General features: G+C 40.7%; 1 protein-coding gene and 1 long non-coding RNA gene across 4 annotated transcripts in view; both read right to left on the reverse strand.

The window, feature by feature from the left end:
* Positions 1-808: 808 nt before the first annotated feature.
* LOC119871820 lies at positions 809-9,276 on the reverse strand. Its single transcript, XR_005359303.1, has 2 exons — positions 2,458-9,276; positions 809-1,895 (listed from the first exon to the last, which is right to left on the reverse strand). It is a non-coding gene; the product is annotated as an uncharacterized LOC119871820 (long non-coding RNA).
* A 995-nt stretch (positions 9,277-10,271) lies between these two features.
* Positions 10,272-20,052, reverse strand: part of FDX1 (ferredoxin 1) — a 33,530-nt gene continuing 23,749 nt past the window's right edge. For 2 of the 3 annotated variants that reach the window (XM_038536239.1, XM_038536240.1), the window contains exons 3-4: positions 16,501-16,630; positions 10,337-11,964 (exon numbers count right to left, since the gene is read on the reverse strand). In XM_038536239.1, the coding sequence (XP_038392167.1) occupies positions 11,850-11,964; positions 16,501-16,630 (245 nt within the window). In that variant the 3' untranslated portion in view covers positions 10,337-11,849. Of the gene's footprint in view, positions 11,965-16,500; positions 16,631-20,052 lie in introns of all 3 variants that reach the window. The other variant, XR_005359305.1, reaches the window with a different exon arrangement.

Genomic DNA, 20,052 nt, shown 5'->3' on the forward strand with positions numbered 1-20,052 from the left:
TTCAGATCCAGTCAATCCTCACGAGGCTAAGACAAAAAAATGTCCTATTATGCAGTCCCCTGGCCCATCCCTCTCACGTGCTGACCTGGCACCTCGCCTGGCCCTCCAACCCCAGGGCCGAATCGGCTCATTAGGGGGCTGAGAAAGGTGGTCCAGAAACTGAAAGACAAGAATGGCAACAACAGGCAAGGTGTTCCACTGTTTCTTTCCAGAACCAAGTTTGTTTAATTATTAGAATAGGTGTAGGTGAAGCTGCCAAAATCTTATTAAAAATACTGACAGATGAAGTGATACTGTATCTGGGGTTTGCTTGACAAAATACAGGGTAGGGTGTGTTTGGGGCGGTAGGGGCATGGCAGGGCTTGAGGTTGTAGATGAAATAGTGATCACTAGGAGCTGGTATTTGTTGAAACGGGGTGATGGGTATATGGGTGGTATTCTTATAGGATGGCTTTCTGGCTCAAACAAGCTAATGGGTGCAAAGTGCTCAGCATATAGTCAATGCTCAATAAACAACAGCCATTGTCCCCACTTTACCCTTGAGGATGTGATGCGCAGAGAGCTTAAGTAACTTGCCTGAGGTCACCTATGTAGGAAGCAGTAGAGCAGGATCTCCAAACCACACCTATCTCATCCCAAAGCCTGTGCTCTCAGCCTTTCTTCTCTCTATTATGTCTCCTTCCCCTCTATTTTTCTACAGCTTTCTGCAGTTTACCCATACCTGGTCCCTTTTTGCCCTTGCAAAGTTGCATCTTTTTCATCCCCCCTCCTCTAAGAGTCCTGAGTGGACCCGAGCCTGGTTATAAGGTCAGATTTCTCAATAATTTATTCAACTGTGATGGGCACAGAATGAGGTGCAAGAGTTGCAGAGGGGATCACAGTCACAGAGGCTTACAAAGAGTTATGGAGCAACCCCCAGGGGTGGCACCCCCCAGGTGCCAGGCTCTCTGCCAGGTGTCCAGAGAGGGGCATACACGAACGTAGAACATGCAAGGTCCCTTGCCTTCAACTGAGGAGTCTGAGGTAGACGTGAACTAGAGAAAGCAGGACTTGGGATGGTGGCCTGTGAGCTGGTAACTGAAATGTGCTGTTCCTGTGTCAGAAGCCAGGGCAGGGTGCTTGGAAACACAACGAAGGGATACCTCGACTGAGTCTTAATGCACAGGAAGCCTGCTGGAGAGGATGTGTGGCCTGCAGGGCAGTGTGCACAGCTTGGCGTTGCGCAGCAGGGCGGTGCCTGTGGGGCCTTACATCAGGAGCCAGAAGCATGAGCAAGGAATGGTGGAATCTGGAGCAAGTCACAGAAGCTTCGTCTGCAATTTTTTTTTTTAAGATTTTGTTTATTTATTCATGAGAGACACACAGAAGAGAGAGAGAGAGAGAGAGAGAGGCAGAGACACAGGCAGAGGGAGAAGCAGGCTCCATGCAGGGGGCCTGACGTGGGACTCGATCCCGGGTCTCCGGGATCACGCCCTGGGCTGCAGGTGACGCTAAAACGCTGAGCCACTGGGGCTGCCCTTCGTCTGCAGTTCTAATGGGTGTGGGCTCTACCCCGCTGGCCTGTGTGCTTCTTCAGCTTTCCTGATAAAAATCACACACAGGGTGACTGTTCGAAACTGCTTTCCCATTCTACACCAGGCCTACAGCCTCGGTCTCAGGGCACAGGCTTCGAATGAGTCCTTTCAACAAGCCCTCAGATGGCTCTCAGGATTCAGTAAATTTGGAAAAACAGCCTGGAGGTGATGGAAGAAGTGGAATGTGTTCTGTTTCTCCTCCTTTTTCACGGTTTGTTTTTTCCTTTTCATTAGGTTACATAGGCTTGTTCTTGGTCCATGCACTAGCTCTCCACTGAGCCCGGTAAGAGGGCCAGGAGAAGACAGGATGGGTCCTGGAGGCTGGGAGTGGTGAACAGAGATATATATGGGTCAGAAAAGTATGTTTGTGGCCATTTGGAGACTTGTACTAGAACATGCCCTGGTGCAGAGATGAATGCTGTCTCCTCTTGGCATTCCTCGGGAGTGCTGGCCAAAGCTTCCTCCTAGAGTGGTGAGTGATTTGACAACACAGATTCTATATGTGTCGTATGTAAGTGGACTAAGGATTAGGTTTCCTAATACTGAGTTAGTGCTGCTAAAGCTTTCCATGATGAAAAAATGCTCCCTATGTTAAGCATTTTGGCTTCAGACAGTTCAGAAAGGATTAGAGGGGAATTTGACTGCAATTCATGGTTGATACAAAAAAAAGGGGGGTGGGGGGAGGAGCGGGGAGGGAAAGAGAGAGACAATGCCAAAAAATGAAAACTCATTTTAGCTCTTCTATTAAAGCCAGATGTATTTTAGGCCCTGTTTCTAGGCAACTGCATAATGGTAATATTCTTGAATCCTTTTTTAAAAGATTCACAACTGTCAGAGTCAGTAAAGGTCAGAAGGTAATTATAAAGTAATAAGGCTGACATACTTGAGGCAGGATCACTCCAGCAGCGCTTGGGAAGCGGTGACATTTTGTATTTTACATTCATCTTCAGAAACTGGAAGACCTTCCTGGATGCACTTTACTGTGCCCCTTTGGCAAGACCACTGCCCTGGTCACAGTGAATGTCATAGTGGCATTTAACCTCCAAAATCACCCATTGGGCACCGAAGAAAGCCCCATGTGTGCACAGCTTCTGTGGGTCATTAAGAGGGTATAAACAAATGTCTAAGTCAAAGTAGAACCAATAAGGAACTTTCTAACTGGAAATTGCCTTAGAGATCAGTCCAACAGGCTCCATATAAATAAAGATAAGGAAACTGAAACCAGAGCTAGGAGGGGGAAAAGGAGAGGAGTCTGTTAAGTGCTGCTAGGTGGAGGTCTATCCGTGTTGCCATTTTTCCCCATTAGGTTGATTGATTGATTGATTGATTGATTGATTTAGGGAGGGAGGCAGAGGGAGAGAGAGAGAGAGGAAAGCAGACTCCCTGCTCAGTGTGGAGCTCAATGCAGCGCTGGATCTCACAATCCTGAGATCACGACCAGAGCCGAAATCAGAGTTGGACGATAACCAGCTGGGCCATCCAGGCGCCCCTAGTGTTGCCTTTTTTCTTAATTTTGTGTGTGACCCTGGGACAAAGAAGGAAATTAACATTTATTGAGATTTACACAAATGATGCACCTGCTTTCCAACATTTCAGTACAAGTATCTAGTGATAGACGGGTGTGTCAGGCACCGAGCTCTGAGTGGGATACACAGCATGTGCTCACAGCTCGGTGGCAGAGACAAAGCCCACAGCCAATCTCAGTACACACTGATATAGCAGATGCTAAGAGGGAACCGTATCCTGGGCCCCAGGAAGAGGGCACTTCACCCCAGCTGGGAGCCCAGAGGACATTTCCCAGAGACGTCTAAAAGAGGATCAAGAGTTAGCCGAGCCAAGAGGCAGGAGCATGCTCCAGGGATCAGGCTAAGCAAACGCTGAGTTACGAAACTGCATGATGTATTCAGGGAACTACAGGGGTTTTTGTGTTACTAGACTGTAAGGCATGAGGCTCAGGAGCTCATGTGCTAGAGCAAGGGGCTTGGACTTCGCCTGTGGAATGTGAAATGATCCAATCATCCAAACAGATCCAAACAGATCCAATCTGTTTTCAGATTGATCATCCTAATGGAGGATGGTTTTAGTCCAGGCTTGTTAAAGGTTTCTTACAACTACTACAGCAAGACTTGGTGAGATCTTGGATGACACAATGGGCTCTTTCCATTTGGTGACAGGAGAGGATGTGGACCCTTCAGGAAGCCTAGAACCCAGGAAGCCTGGAAGCTGCGAGAGGCTGGGCCATCTGCTCCAGTCCACGGTTGGCTTACAGGCTCGCCTCCAGTCTGGCCAGCCTCCAAAGCCCAAAGAATCCCTCAGCAGGTGAATGAATTTTAAAGTACCGTGACAATGAAATTCACGGAAGGAGACCCATGTGGACATGTCAGAGCCTTCTAAGTATACAGTCCTAACAATCCAGGGTTCTGTAGACCAGACGTCGCAAGATGGCAGTCCAATGTTCCTGCTCATGGCTGTTTTACTCATTACATATAACATTAAAAAGAAACCAAACTTAAAATCCTTGCAAACATACAACAATCAGGAGATTTCACATACAAATTTGGGTCCCAGCTTCTCTTGGGGAAAAAAAAAATCTGAAAATACCAGCCTGCCTTCCTATTTGGCAACAAAACTGGCCGGAGAGGAACAACAGCTACTGCCATCCTCCTGGTCCCCTCCTCCCCTAGATGGGACATGGTTTCATATGCCAGTCCCTACGTGGGGCTTTTACAGGTGACCTCTGAGGCTTCAGAAGCTGACCATAACTTGTCCTGAATGTATCCTCTTTGTTCAAAACCATGGTCCCTCATCTCCAGCCTGGGTTTATCAGGTGAACAAATAAGCAAATTCTTTCAAGACTAACCAGTTCCACCAGTAAACTCTCTCCTGCTAATTACTCAGAGCTAGTACCTGGTTGGATGTGGAAGGTGTCTTGGAGGAGAGGGACACAACAGGTACTACACAAAGGGGCAGACAGAGGAAGGGTAGGGTCAGGTGGGGAGTAGGAGGCAGAGCACCCCTGAGAATCAGAATTCTAATATGATCTGGCTCCTTCAAAGCTGCAAGTCTTGAAGGAGCTTCCTGAATATCACAAGGGAAGGATGTGAAAGAGGGAGGGCAGGGCAGACAGGAGGAGCGAGAGAGCAGAATTAACATCCTGGCGGGAGTGGGATAGGGGAGATTCCTCTCTTCTTTAAGCCTCATGGACAAGTGTTTAAAAGAAAAACAGTAATAGCCACGCACTTCTAAATTTTATTACTAATTAGAACTTAACATGCTTGGAAGTTTTGAATGAGGTGTGAAGTGCAAAGTATGTTACCTTGGGCAGGGGTGAGCTTTTCTAGTTCAAAACTAATGTCCCCTACAAAAGAGCTAAGGGTAATGGAATGTTTCACCCAGATGGTTTGGCTCTTTGATATCTACAAACATTTTGAAAACACTTAAAATATTTTTCAACTTTTCTGTGCAGTTGCATTAGGTGATGACTGTTGGCTTACTTATTTCCTGTTTAGCTTTTCCTTTGCTCTCTCTCCAAACAACTTTTGGTTTGGAAGACTAGTCAGTTCACGAAGTTGGACTTGTGGCATAAAAATGTTGTGTAATAATGGAGACACATGAGTGCCAACAGGTGGTTTCATAATCTAATGCCTTGTGGTAAGTTCTGTTATCCTGCTGCTTGGCATGTATTCTGGGCTTGATGGTGGATATTTTGAGGTGTGTGCATTAACCACATCAAGATGAGGCTCCGAACCCCCAAGGATGGGGTTTCACAGGGCATCTGGCTGGGTTCCAAGGCTGTGCATGATTCCTGCACAAATGCAACCAGCTGGTTGGCTGAGAGCTGGTGCAACAGTTAGACAAACATTTTAGTCTCTGGTGGAGTAAGAAAAAGCCAGAAAAGTCAGCTTTCTAGGGCCACCGTCTCTTTGCCCTTTACAATACTAGAAACCTCCATACTCGAAAGTCTGATCATTGAGCACTGCGCTGTGCAGGACACACAAGCAGAAGCTGGCAGAGGTGGGCGCCAGGTCAAAGTATGCCCACCCCACTGCCGAGCAAATGAGCACTTTATTTTCAGTTTCAGGACATCTGGCAGCATTCTCAAAAGAAATAATCATTTTGTCCTTCTGAAGAGTTCAACTGTCTGGCAAAAGTAACAGACTTAAAAACACTTGAAAGTTTGTCTCCTCATCATCCTGATAAGAGCTATAACCCAAGACTTTAACCTTGGAAGCTGTCAATGGTATAGAAGCTTTTTTTTGCTTTTCTTTAGTTTAGTGACTCATTTAACATAATTACACTTATTAATCCAAAGCTCTAACCTGAGATTTTTCTCCTCTCACAAGCCCCTGCTATTTACCCCAGAAGCCATTTAGGGAACAGTGGTAGGCAGGTCCGTAGGTCTCTTCATAGGAGATTCATTTAAAAATTCAACTAATATTGACTGACCACCTACTATGTGCCAGATACTCCTCAAAGCATTTAGAATCTAACTTGAACAAAAGAGACTGGAATTTAATAAAAGACTACAGGAACTGTCACTTTTGGTTTCATAATTCAAACCTGATCTTAGGTAGACCATATCAGTTGAAATTACTGTATACATGGCAATCTTTTTTGCAGTTTCACTCGGTTGTAGAGGACACTGCTCAAAACTGAGCAGTCAGAGCATAGTATTTCCCCACAGCAGAGTTAGGTTAAATGGCACCCTTATGGGATTGTTAGAATTTTCTTCGAAATGTTTTCACTCATGCTCAAGAAGTGGTTTATCTATCATGCAATATCTAGCCAGTGATCATACTCTTAAAAAATCAGATTGGGCTATCAAGAAATATGTAAAAAAAATAAAATAAAATCTGAGCTTTAAGTTTAATATACTTAAACTCCTATGTATAATCTCAATTTAGTAGGAGACAGTAAGCTGATCATGCTAGAGTGCTCGTCTTCCTTTCGGAGCAGGTTTCCATGTGGCAATGTGTTTTGAAGTATTACAAGGAACTGTGTGGTTTGAAAGAACTGATGTTGCTCTAAAAAGTAAACAATTTATATTTCCATTTTCAGCCACAGGTACTTCTTTTATTAGAATTGCTCCTTTTTTTTTCTTCCAATAAAAAGGCAATGAGTTATTTCCAGCTCACACTCACAGCTGCATTGTTATCTGCTTCCTTTTGTAGTTATTACAGGCTAGAAATTTTCAACTCATCACTACTTCTTGAGGATTTAATATATGTGGTTATCGATGGACTATTTTTCAAACAAAAAAGATTATAATATAGCACCTTCATTTTTAGCACATTCATCAGGTGGGTAGTTAGGCTTAAGATTAACCCTTATGTACATTGCTTTTTAAAAATAACTATTCTAAATGGGAAAGTCAAAGAATCGAGTCTCGGTCTGCAATTCCTACATAAGAATTCCACCTCTACTTTATTACCTAAGGTCGAGATTTTTGTCAAGAAGTAACAGTGAACAACTATATAGTGCTTTATAGTTAAAAGTGTTTACACAGATTATCTTTTAATTTAAGTACTACAAAATGTTGTCCAGTGGCTATTATTACATGAAGGAGAGAGTGGTTTGGCTGAGGTACTGGGTAAAAGTATCTCTACTTACCAGATAGGTAACCAGAGGCTTGACTACCTCAAGATGGAACATCTGTGAGGAGGCACAGATAGGTGTCAAGAGGTCATTGTATAATTTTCTATGAATTATAAAGGGCTCTCATACAAATACATAGTGAGCACATGTCAAAGATTTATTTAGCTCATTAATGTGTAGGCCAGCAGAATGACAAACCCAGCTCAAAGATGACACGAGAAACGAATACACACATGCATACATGCACACAGTGGGAAAGAGCGCTGGATGGAGACCACACAGGTCACTGTAAAAACATGATAATGCCCTACAAGACAGGAATCCATAACTCTCAGAGTTCCCTTTTCTACCAACAAGAAAACCTTTGCAACTTAATCTTCTCTAAGTTACTTAACATCTAACTTTAGAATGGGCGATGGAGTGGCTCAATCGGTGAAGCATCCAACTTTTGATTTTGGCTCAGGTCATGATCTTAGGGTCCTGGGATCGCTCCCCACTGAGCAGGGCGCCTGTTTGTTTCTCCTTCCCTTTGCCCCTCCCCCTCTAGCACATGCTCTCAAATAAAAAAATGCATCTTTTTTTAAAAAAAAGTCTAACTTTAGTGGGGCTGTGTCCTAATGACCAATAAGTACTAAGTCAGAGTTACCTCCTCTGGAGGTGGGATGAGCAAACTTTTTCCATATAAGGCCAGATAGCAAGTATTTCAGGTGGCACAAGCTATTTGGTCTCTGTCATAACTACTCAACTCTGTTTCTGTCAAATGAAAGCAGCCATAGGCAATAAATACTGGATGAGCATGGGGCATTCCAGTAAGGCTGACTGACATGAAACAGGTGGGGGGCTGGATTTGACCCCTAGGACATAATTTGCTAATGTTCCTGTCTTAGAACATCAGGTGATCCTTGGGTGCCCCATTAGACAATCCTCTAAGTACCCCTTTACTTTTATTTTTAAAGAGTTTATTTATTCATGAGAGACAAACAGAGAGGCAGAGACATAGGCAGAGGGAGAAGCAGGCTCCCTGTGGGGAGGCCGATGTGGGACTTAATCCCAGGACTCCCGGATCGTGCCCTGAGCCAAAGGCAGATGCTCAACCACTGAGCCACCCAGGTGCCCCTAAGTACCACTTTAAAGTGACCTGCAGTAATTTTTGCTTTATTTCCAAATTTTAGATAATTTTATAAAACATATCCAGATCTTCAAACAATAAACCCCATGCTTTTCCCTCACTGCAAAGGAGAGCTCACCCTGTTTTCTCTCTGAGGCACACTCAGTCTTTGGAGTTCAGTTAAACAAAATAAGACTCTAGTTTTTAAAGGACATTAAAACTATTAGGAAGAGTGTGTTTCTCAATTTTTCTGTCTTTGGTTTGCTTGGTTTGGGAAAATAGTCTTCAAACTAACTACCTATCCCTTTTTTCGCTGCCTTAAGGAATGCTCATTAGGACCAATGAGAAGCCTAACACTAATGAGAAACCACTGAGGCCTTCTGAACTACGTGATGGCAGGTGGACACTCACAGGATGGAGGACCGCCCATGTGGAGGCTTGGTCATGATAGTGTCACAGAGGGGACAGAAACCATGTAGCACCTACAGGACCAACTATCTATAAGATCTAAGACCAGCAGAGGGGGGACTCAGCTTTGGGTCATCCAAAAAGCTACTTCATTCAAGGTATGTTTAAAAAAGAAGACAAGTTGAACAATCCTTTTTAATACAGTGGAAATTATCTGATTTCTCAGGAAAACCTGTGTCCTGATTTCTGTTAAGTTGAAGAGGCAGGCTCAGTATACATGCCTATATTGAGCTCATGAGTCTCATCCCTAACAGAAGACTGCCACAGAGCAAAATGCTGGAAGCATAATCCTTATAACAGGTTTTAATTCAAGTATTTATTATGTACCTATTGTGGGATAAATACCGTTATAGACACTGCAGTTACAAAGTAGAACACAACCTAGTCCTTATTCTTAAAAAGCTTAGTCTAGGGATCCCTGGGTGGCGCAGCGGTTTGGCGCCTGCCTTTGGCCCAGGGCGCGATCCTGGAGACCCGGGATCGAGTCCCACGTCGGGCTCCCGGTGCATGGAGCCTGCTTCTCCCTCTGCCTGTGTCTCTGCCTCTCTCTCTCTCTGTGACTATCATAAATAAATAAAAATTAAAAACAAACAAAAAAAAAGCCTAGTCCTAAAGCACCTGGGTGGCTCAGTCAATTAAGTATCTGCCTTGGGCTTAGATCATGATTCCCAGGGTCCTGGGATTGAGTCTTACGTCAGGCTCCCTGCTCAGCTGGCAGTCTGCTTTCCCTCTGCCCCTCCCTCAACTAAGCGTGCATACTTGCTTGCTCTATGTCAAATAAATAAAAATCTTAAAAAAGAAAAAAAACTTTTAAAAAAGCTTAGTTTATTAGGGGACAAATAGGGCACTACATGTAATAATAGCCATATGTAGTAAATGCTGTAAAGGGCAGTCTGAGGCAGAGTACTTGGGCAGATATGAAGGAGGAAAAAGACTCAATCAAGCGGAATGGTCAGCAATGCCTAAAAGACAAAGAAAACCAAAAAAGCACGATGGGTCTGCTTAATTTTATAACATCAAATCAAGTCTAAAAATTAAAAGACAAATTATATATCCAGGTAGTAAGATGAGCAGCTGAGAGTCAGGAGGAAATGGGAATGAAGGCACTGATTAGATGATTTATTACTAACAGTTTCTGCAGAAGTAATGCTCACTACAGAGATCTTTCCCATCTACCTCACTACTCAATGGCCTCTGGTAGATTTAAATTATCTTTTAACTCTGTTTCTGTTCTGAAATAGCCACTCCATGTCTGCAAGTGATCATGCCTTCCTCCTGCCAGCTGGTTTCCTAATTTTTAAGTTTCTAGAAACTTATAAACAAAAGAAAATCTATCGATAAAAACAACTTGATATCATGTGATGTGTTGACACATGAAAGGAATCCCGTTGTTGCTTAACCAAGATCATATTTCTATTCTTAAATATTTTTCTATTAGGAAACAAAGTTTGTGTATGTTTGAATACCTTTGAATAGTTTACACTTAAAGTTTCATATACTATTTTTAGAAATGTACATGCAACACATTATTTCTACTTTTTAATTTATAGAGTGATAAGTTAACCTATAAATAAGAAATCCATCTAACAAATTCTGATCCAAAATGTGGTTTACTACAAAATTTCAGGGAGTTTAAGAGCAAGAAAAGCAATTAAAAGAGTGGTAAAAAGAAAAAGAAGAAAAAGATGCAAAAACATATAATGAATTTAAGTTCCCCATTAGAAAACAATTTTTCAAACGAAATGTAACTTCTAGTAAATGCTAAATGACTATGATAGAAGCCAAATGGATCACCACGATACTTAAATAGTTATGAAGAAAATAAGAAAACTGTCCTTTAAGACAAATTAGACAACATTTTCACAGCAAAAGTTAGGCAAAAGGTTTTCAAAATTCTTAGAATTGTTCATTTGAAAAACTAATTCAGCAGTTCTGAATTACTTACGTAATTACAGGTTGGTTTTATTTGTGAAAACCAAATACAATATTAAATGTTAGCATGTAACCAACAATTATATATACTATTACACCAAAGGAAGCTGCCTTTCTTGATGGCAAAATGCAGAGAAATGTAAACTAAAATTATACAGCATTGAAAGGGAACCTACCATTATTCCCTCTCATTTTAAACAACTGTCAGGAAGAAAACTGTTGGGAGTTACAGAATAAAACCAATGAACCATCATAATAAAGAAGACACAGAATCTTTCAAAATTCAATGTAAGAGCAAAATCCAGCCCTTCTTGAAAAGTTTAGAACACTTTAGTTAAAAGGCTGGTTTTCTCAGGCAATAATGTGCCAATAAGCTAACTTGAAAATAATGGTTACTGTGGTGGTTTTAAATCATGTCTGCAAGTTCCCGGACACCCTCTTCAGGTGATGGGCCAGACTCAGTACCTCACTCCTAATGAAAAGAACAGGCAGAAATGATGCTGTGTGACTTTTATACCTAGGGCACGCCTGGCACAGGCCTCCCTCTCACGGTGCTGGCTTGCAGAAACCAGCCACCATGCTGTGAGGAAGCCCAGAGAGTTTTCAGTGAATCAAAACTCTGAAATATTTATTTAGAAGGCAACAATAATCTTTGAAATTTGAGCAATTAGTTATGTCCATTTAATTATTGCTATAAATAAGATATTCATAATTTCTCTAGTTTCAATTTGAACATATAACTTGTAATAAGAAGATTCGAGTTCTAGTACATTATCTTCTAATTTGCTCTATTGCTCCAGACAAGCCATGTTAGATCTCTGCCTTCACCCACATCTGACAGGGAAAATAATACCTTTTATTAACCTAACTTACAGGTAATTAGACATAAGACTTATGTGAAAACATCTTGCTAGCAAACATAAGGTATAATATGTATGATTCTAGAATAGTAACTATTTTCTAATATTTGATTTGCTTTTTATAATTTAACCAAAATAAAGATGGCATACTTTGAAATCTATAAAATGTAGTAGTAATGTAAGGTCGATTAAAGTGGTACAGCTAATAATCATAATAAACCCCTTCACCCATGTTCTCATGTAATTACATTAAGAAATAATAATTATAAAAAATAGGTAAAATTTTGTGAAAATATTCCGATTTATTCTAGTTTAGGAGTTCTTGCCCACATCAACAGATTGTCTGGCATCAGCCACAACATCAGGTACCCGAACCGTCATGTTGTCCATAGCCTTTGTCAAGCAGACTTGGCAGCCCAATCGAGATCTGCAGAAAAAAGCGAGAAGTACGGTTTAGGATTCAGTATGTGTTACTCACAAGGCACTGCAGTTGATGATAGGACATTTTCTTACCCAAAGCAGTTAGGGATTTACTTACCTTTTCAATTTCCATTACATCAAAAACATACACCCAACAGTTTCATAACTAGAGGGTAACAGAAGGTAAATGTGACCAACAAAAAGCTCATCTTCAGTTTCCAGCGTCTACTACAACTACTGTTTTTTGGTGAAAGGGCTGACAAGCAATGAAATAATCAGAAGGCATGACAATGAAGAGAAGAGAGATTTGAGCAATACCAAGAGAATGATTCATCAATCCCAAGAGCATTGAAACCTATGGACTATAGAAGAAAGCTTACCCTTTTTTAAAGCTTTTAAAACAAGAAATATGAAATAAATACAGAGACTTAAGTCATCAATTATCAAATGCGTATTTTTTGCCACATTTTTTAACGTCTCTGAAATTGAGATGCATCTTAAAATCAATGGCTTCTTGCAATCCCAGCTGCACTGGGAGGTGGCGGTCACATCAGAGCCATGAACTCAGTGACAATGTTTGATAGATGTCTCTCCAACTGAGTTATGGGAAGGATGTTAATACTACATGTGTGAAATAAGTCCAAAAAGCCTATGAAAATTAAGAATACAAAACATACATAGCAGGACATAAACCTGATATTTGTCATTGGAAGAAGAACTATAATTCCATTTTCTTTTTTTTTTTTTTCAGAATTACTACCATTTTACTTATATTTTACTTTTTTTAACAGTGATGTGCAAATCTGTCAGACAAGTATAAATAGCTCTTTTTAATATGCACAAAATGTTAAGTGATAACTTGGTACCAGTATTTTAATCAGCAGTCCTTTTGTCTTTCTTAGAGGCCCGTAAAACCAAATATATTAATGTTACAGTCAAGTTGTCTACAATTGGATGGAATATGGCATGCAGGTCTTGGTTTCATTAATGTATCCATCAAGCATTTACTGAGCATCTATAGGCCCAGCACTAAATGTCAGTGGGTATGCAAAGAACAGCAACTCACTTCCATCACTGAACACTTTTATGTGCTGGGTGCCAGGGATGCAGTAAGGAGGCAGCATCAGGCTCAGGGCCAACCAACCAATGGTCCAGAATCCAGCACTGAACATGGCATATTCACAGGCAACTGTCTTAACCCTGCCACCACATACTAGTTTCCTCACCTAATCCTAAAGATGAAGAATAAGCACGTTCCTCATAGGATTGCTGTGGGAATTAATTACCAAATATCAGTATGAAGGAGAGAAGTTTCAATCAAATAGAAGAAATGAGATACATCTGCACATAATTAACATGTGAGATCATGACCAATACCACAGAGAGAAAGCGAGAGGGATGCCTGGGTAGTTCCATGGTTGAGCGTCTGTCTTCAGCTCAGGTCATGTCCACCAGGAACCTGCTTCTCCCTCTGCCTGTATCTCTGCCTCTCTCTGTATGTCTCTCATGAATAAATAAATAAAATCTTAAAGAAAAAAAAAAAAGAAAGAAAGAAAGCCAGAGGATCTGAGAAGAAAACACTTACTTCTGGCCAGGGGAGATGGTGCTTAGAGTGGGCTTTAAAGGATGGGAAGGATATGACACTTAATAAAAGATAATGGAGAGAAGCATTTGAGGCAAAGGGATTCAAGGCACATTTGAGACAATATGGGACTTCAGCTTGGCTTGGCTACTATGTAGGGAGGGTGATGGGCTAGAATGGGCACCAGGCCACAGACAGCTTGGAACACCAGTGAAAGAGTTTAGGCTTTAACTGGGGAGCAATGAGGCACCACTGGGAAGTTTTTGAGTAGGAGAGAAAGTATAACCACAAGAAATACTGATTTCTGATAGAAAAAATTTCCTTCTACCAATAATCCCTATTTGTTGATTATACACAGGCTTAACAGTGCTCAATTATGCATTAATCTTTGTCTGCAAGAGAGAAAATGCAGCAAGCTCATTTAGGCCAATGCATCTGGACTGTGGCGAGTCCTAGAGAGACTGCTTGTTATTCCTGGTGTTCACATAAAGACTCAACAATGCCAGTTACCAAGGTACTTTTAATTTAGAAAGAGGGACAGAGATGGCACAGCTGTCACTGAAAAGGGGCAGCAAGCACAGTGAAGAACAGAAAGTGTGTTATGGGAGCCCAGGGATGGTGGCTTCAGGGAAGACAAGGCAGTGGTGCCCTCTGGCTCTTTTATACCCTCCTTGCTGCAAGTCCACCCAGTGGAGAAGTGACTCTATCTCCAGAAACGGAGACAGAGCACAAGGCGGCCTTGATTTCGCTATGAGTTCCATAGAATTCCAACATCACAAATCTTGATGGTATTTTCTCCAGTCACCTGTGCCATATCTACCTACAGTGGAAACGCATTGCGGTTGTATTTATTTTACTCCTAAGAGCTGGTTTTCAATTCAGAGAAGTACAAGATCCAAGGACTTTAGGGCCCAACACAACTGATTCAAATCAAGGCTCTGTCATTCTCTAGCTGTGCAGCCTTGAGCAAATCTCAAAATTAAACCTTATTTTCCCACCTACAAAATGGTGATGATGTTGCCTAACCCTGAATGTCAGAAATAATTTTTGTCAAGTACCTAGGCAATATAGTAAGTATCCAGCATATAAATTGATATTTTTATCATCACAATGCTAAAAACTATTTAATGAATGCTTTCTCCACCAGATACTGTTCTAAGAGCTGCACACAACAACCCTATAAGACAGGTGTCATTATTATTCTCATCTTGCAACTACAGAAACTGAGGCCTCTGTACATATTATTCCTGGAAATTGCTGGCACCAGGCAATGACTATCATCAGATACAGATTCACAGGTAATTCCTGAATTTCTCCTTCTATCAATCATTAATTCCATAAATAGTTGGTGATGATGCCCTATTGTGAATCAGGCCCCAGAAATACAGGTACAAACCGACCAGTAACCTCTAGAGTAAGTGCCATATGAGTCCGTGTATCACCAGTCCTTTAGTAATCAGGGTTAAAAAATACCCTATAATAAACATGAAAACAATGATGTTTTATCTTAAAAATAAAGACATTTACATAGTGCTTAATTTTAAATAACGTAGAAACCAAAGACTGAATTTCCTTGTTTCGGACTACGTGGTACCCTTGAAATCATTTACATGTAGTTCCTGGCTTTGAGCAAAGTTATTTTCATTCCAGATATGCCCCAGTGTTTTATAAGTGCTGCCCATGAGAAGCATTAATTTCTTTCCCTGAACCACTCATTGAGTGCATTTTGTGTGCTACTCTGCAGCAAAAAAAGGCATTGACAGAGAATGTGGCACCTGAACATGTAAAGGGGACGGGGACATAGCAGCTACAATCCACTTTGCTCTGAAGCCTAAAGAGATACTGTTTTCCCAGCTTCTGCCCCGGTATCAGTCCCACGGTGACCAACGGGGAAATAAACCACAAAAGGGAATAAAAGGATTCTTCACCTCTAATTAAATACTAATGACCTAAACTTTTTTGTGAGGATTAAATAAGATGGTTTATATCAAGGATTTAACAAAATTATGACTATATAATATACATGCATCAAGCTACTATTACTATTATTTTTATTTTTAAACTGATTTATCATGAGGGTCACGAAATTAAAGTTAAACACCAGAGCCAACCTTAAGTAAGCCCTCATGATCTGGCTCCATTGAAATAGTAACTCAACTAACTACCTCCTCTAACTCCAACCAAAGACTAGGTAATTTTTAAAAATAAAGTATCATTCAAGGCACCTGGGTGGCTCAGGTGGTGATCCCACGTTCCTGGGATGGAGCCCCACATAGGGCTCCCTGCTCAGTGGGGAGTCTGCTTCTCTCTCTCCCTCTGCCTGCCACTCCCCCTACTTGTTCTCTCAAATAAATAAATAAAATCTTTAAAAATTTTTAAAAATAAAGTATCACTCAGTATCACTCATTACTATAAATCTGACTAGTTTTAAGAGTAATTCTACCTATTATTAATAGCAAGAATAAGCTTTGATTAAGTTGGTATAAGGTACACTTAGAAACAAAACTATTCATTTTAATATAGTTATTATCATATCTTAAGTTTCTTTAAAAATTCTATTCTTTCAAGTAGGTAAAACTTCCCATGATAATTTCATCCAATTATCAAATCTGTCCTTTAAGAACATCATAAAAAGCATTAAATTGAATCCCAACTGTGATAAATATTAATCCCTGGAATAAATATAGATTAAAGAAGATTTATTAGGATCCAGAACTTACACCGCCAATAACTTCAATTGATTTTCAACTTCAGCAAAAAGGAAAGTCTCATAAGGGTGAAAATTGTAGAAGAGTGAAAACTAAAAGAAATGTCACATATTTGATATTCAAGGTTTGTGACTGTTCTCTATCTTTGCCAGGAGACCACTATCACATGTGTGTGTCTGGTCTCAGATAGGAACTACTAAAAACTTTATCTTCCCAGATTGCTGGTCAAGCTGAAGTGGTCCTGACATCTTACCTATCTGTTAGTCCATACGCCAGATCGAGCATGTCATTCTCCTCATCAGTGATTGCTTCTAACTTCTCAAATATGTGCTCTTCAAAGATGAGGTGACAGGTAGAGCAAGCCAAGGTTCCCTCACACGCACCTACAAAAGCAACAAAAATTGAACACACTCTCCCCTACATTAAATACAATTCAAATCTAGTTTGAATTAATCAAAGTGAAGTATTTCTAAATTTTAGAATCAGCATTAGCAAACAGAGATGATAGGACTTTGTTTCTGAATAATAATGAAACTTAGGGACAACGCCCCCCCCCCTTGCTCCCCTGCCTCCCGGCCCCCCTGCCTCGCACACACACACACACACACACAATCTGAAATCACTTTCACATATTCTCAAAAAGGTTCTAGGTTAGGTGCTGTGAAGGGAAACACAAAAACACACAATCCTAATATCGAAGAGTTTACAAGTCAATAAACTCAGGCATGCACACATAATAACAATGTGTGCATTTTTAAACTTACACTGTAATGATTCATATAATAGCTATATAAGTTATTTACCTTTATTCTGGAGAGCTCAACACAATTTATGAAGCCTTGTGGTATATGACAGGAATCAGAAAGCAACCAAACATATGTCTAAATCAAATATTCTTCTCTCTCTCTCCTTCCTCATAATCAAGACAGAATCAGGGCAGCCCGGGTGGCTCAGCGGTTTAGTGCCGCCTTAGGCCCAGGGCCTGATCCTGGAGACCTGGGATCGAGTCTCACATCGGGCTCCCTGCATGGGGCCTGCTTCTCTCTCGCCTGGGTCTCTGCCTCTCTCTCTCTCTCTGTATATCTCTCATGAATAAATAAATAAAATCTTAAAAAAAAAGAAAGAATCAAATAAGTCATTGAAAGAGTTACACTGGTTTTAAAATAATGAAATAAGAATATTCCTCCCACCCTGTTTTTTTTAAGTTACTAATTTGACAGTTATTTACTGACAGTGCCTATTCTATGCCAGGTACTGCAAAAAGGGAACTGAAAAGTCATTGAGTCCAACCACACCATGACTAGATCTGCTCTGCAACATCTCCATCCCAGCGGTTGGTCACCTAAGCCTCAGAAAGCTCACCGCATAAGCCGCCAGTTCTGCACTGGGCTTCTGCGGACACCTAATTCATTAATATACTATCACCTCATATATTTATCTTTTTTGTGTTTTTTTCTAGTGAGGACTTCAGTTCTACTCTCTTAGCAAATGTCAGTTATACAACAAAGTGTTATCAGTTATAGTCACCATGTTACACATTAAATCCTCAGACCTTATTCATCTTACAGCTTTAAGTTTGTATCCTTTTACCAACCTCTCCCTATCCTCTCTCCCCCTGCCAGCAATAACTCTATTGTTTCTTATTTTACTTTTTTAAAAGATTTTTATTTATTTATTCATGAGAGACACAGAGAGAGGCAGAGACATAGGCAAAGGGAGAAGCAGGCTCCCTGCAGGGAGCCTGATGCAGGACTCAATCCCAGGACCCCAGGATCACGACTTGAGCTGAAGGCAGATGCTCAACCACTGGGACACCCAGGTGTCCCTCTTCTATTCTGTTTTTCTGAAAATTTTATTAACTGCTTATTTAGTGACTCTTCTAAACAGCAGCTTTACATACATTTGAGATTGCCCTTCCCTCTCCAGGCAAACTCTCAAGTTTGTCTCACACAACAGCCAGAAATCCTAACCCCCAGCCTGGTTGAGCTTGTCGAAACTGGGCATCTAAAGGGGGATCTGACAAAACAGGATCATGGAGAATCATGTTCTGGTTAAATTCTGCCTGTAAAAGTTATTCTTGTTTTTTCCTCTTCATAATTTTTTTTTTTTTTTTTTTTTTTCCTCTTCATAATTTTTAAAGCTTCTACACAACTTTAAAAATTTCAGAGTCCTGGGCAGTCCAGGTGGCTCAGTGGATTAGTGCTGCCTTCGGCCCAGGGTGTGATCCTGGGGACCTGGGATCGAGTTCCTCATCGGGCTCCCTGCATGGAGCCTGCTTCTCCCTCTGCCTTGTGTCTCTGCCTCTCTCTCTCTCTCTCTCTGTCTCTCATGAATAAATAAATTAAAAATCTTAAAAAAAATAATTCAGAGTCCTAGGTGTAACTTCAGTTTGATTTAGATTCTCTTTTGGTCAATAGACAATACATAACTATTATCAATAACTAATTATCTGCTTAATTATCCTCTGCATTAAGTAATTATTTTGATAAGAGTTGTTTCTTCATAATTTAAATATTTGTTATTCACATTTTATTATCTAAAAAAATCAAGAAAAAACAAGAGACTTCCTTCAATGTCCATTCTTTCTAAATCTAATTCAAAGCAGTAACAGGATGAAGTGGATAGGGACCCTACAGTGAAGTACAGGAATTACAGGTGGGCTCCAGAGCCAGATGCTCAGGCTTCAGTCCCTGCTCCTTTTTATGAACAGCATCACCCTGAGGTACGTTACCCCCACACCTTGGCTCCCTCAGCAGTAGCTGCACCAGCCTCACATGGTAGTTGCAAGAATTACATATGAGTGTTTACTTAACATGTGCATTTGCAACCATACCATATAGGTAGTAAGCCTGATACAAGTTTATTATTATTTATCATGTATTAATGTTATTGTTACATATCAATACTATTATTTGTAAGTTATAAAGAATCTTAAAATAATTCAACTTTTTCTTTTTTATTTTTTTTTAAGATTTTATTTATTTATTCATGAGAGATACAAAAAGAGAGAGAGAGGCAGAGACACAGGCAGAGGGAAAAGCAAGTTCCATGCAGGGAGCCTGACATGGGACTTGATCCCAGGTCTCCAGGACCACGTCCTGGGCTGAAGGCAGTGTTAAACCGCTGAGCCACTTGGGCTGCCCTCAACTTTCTTTTTAAATACAACAGGAATCAAAGCCAAGAAGTTGAATGAATGAAGATCATACTGGTAGTTAAAGGTGAGTCATAGCTTCAGCTAAGTTTCCCACTATTGAAGATTACTAGTTCCTGCCACTCCATAATCTAAGTTACTGTACTTAAATATATCTAAACATATATAATAAATCTATACATAGAGATGCCTGGGTGGCTTAGTTGGTTGGGCATCCGACTCTTGGTTTCAGCTCAGGTCATGATCTCACAGTCCTGGGACTGAACCTCGAGTCAGGCTCTATTAGGCTCCATGCTCTGCGTGGAGTCTGCTTGAGTTTCTCTCTCTCTCTGTCCTTCTTCCCCACATGCTGTCTCTCTCAAACGAGTACATTAAAAAAAAAACACACACATATATGATATACAAATATATATACACGTCAATTGGTTTGAACAAGTAGCTGACCTTTCTATTTTTGTGCAAAGTCAAACATGTCACTCAAAAAGGTAAATGGATATATTTTACTTAAAGGAGGGGAGCTTCATATGTATATCCTGCGTTCAAAATTCCTGCACTAAAAGGAAAAATGTTCTAGTGTGACCCTGAAGACCTACCACACTATCTCCTGTGTCCTAGGCAATTTCCTCATATAATGACTAAGGCAGATGATCTCGA

The sequence above is a fragment of the Canis lupus genome, chromosome 5 (assembly GCF_011100685.1).
Source record: "Canis lupus familiaris isolate Mischka breed German Shepherd chromosome 5, alternate assembly UU_Cfam_GSD_1.0, whole genome shotgun sequence".
Lineage (NCBI taxonomy): Eukaryota > Metazoa > Chordata > Mammalia > Carnivora > Canidae > Canis > Canis lupus.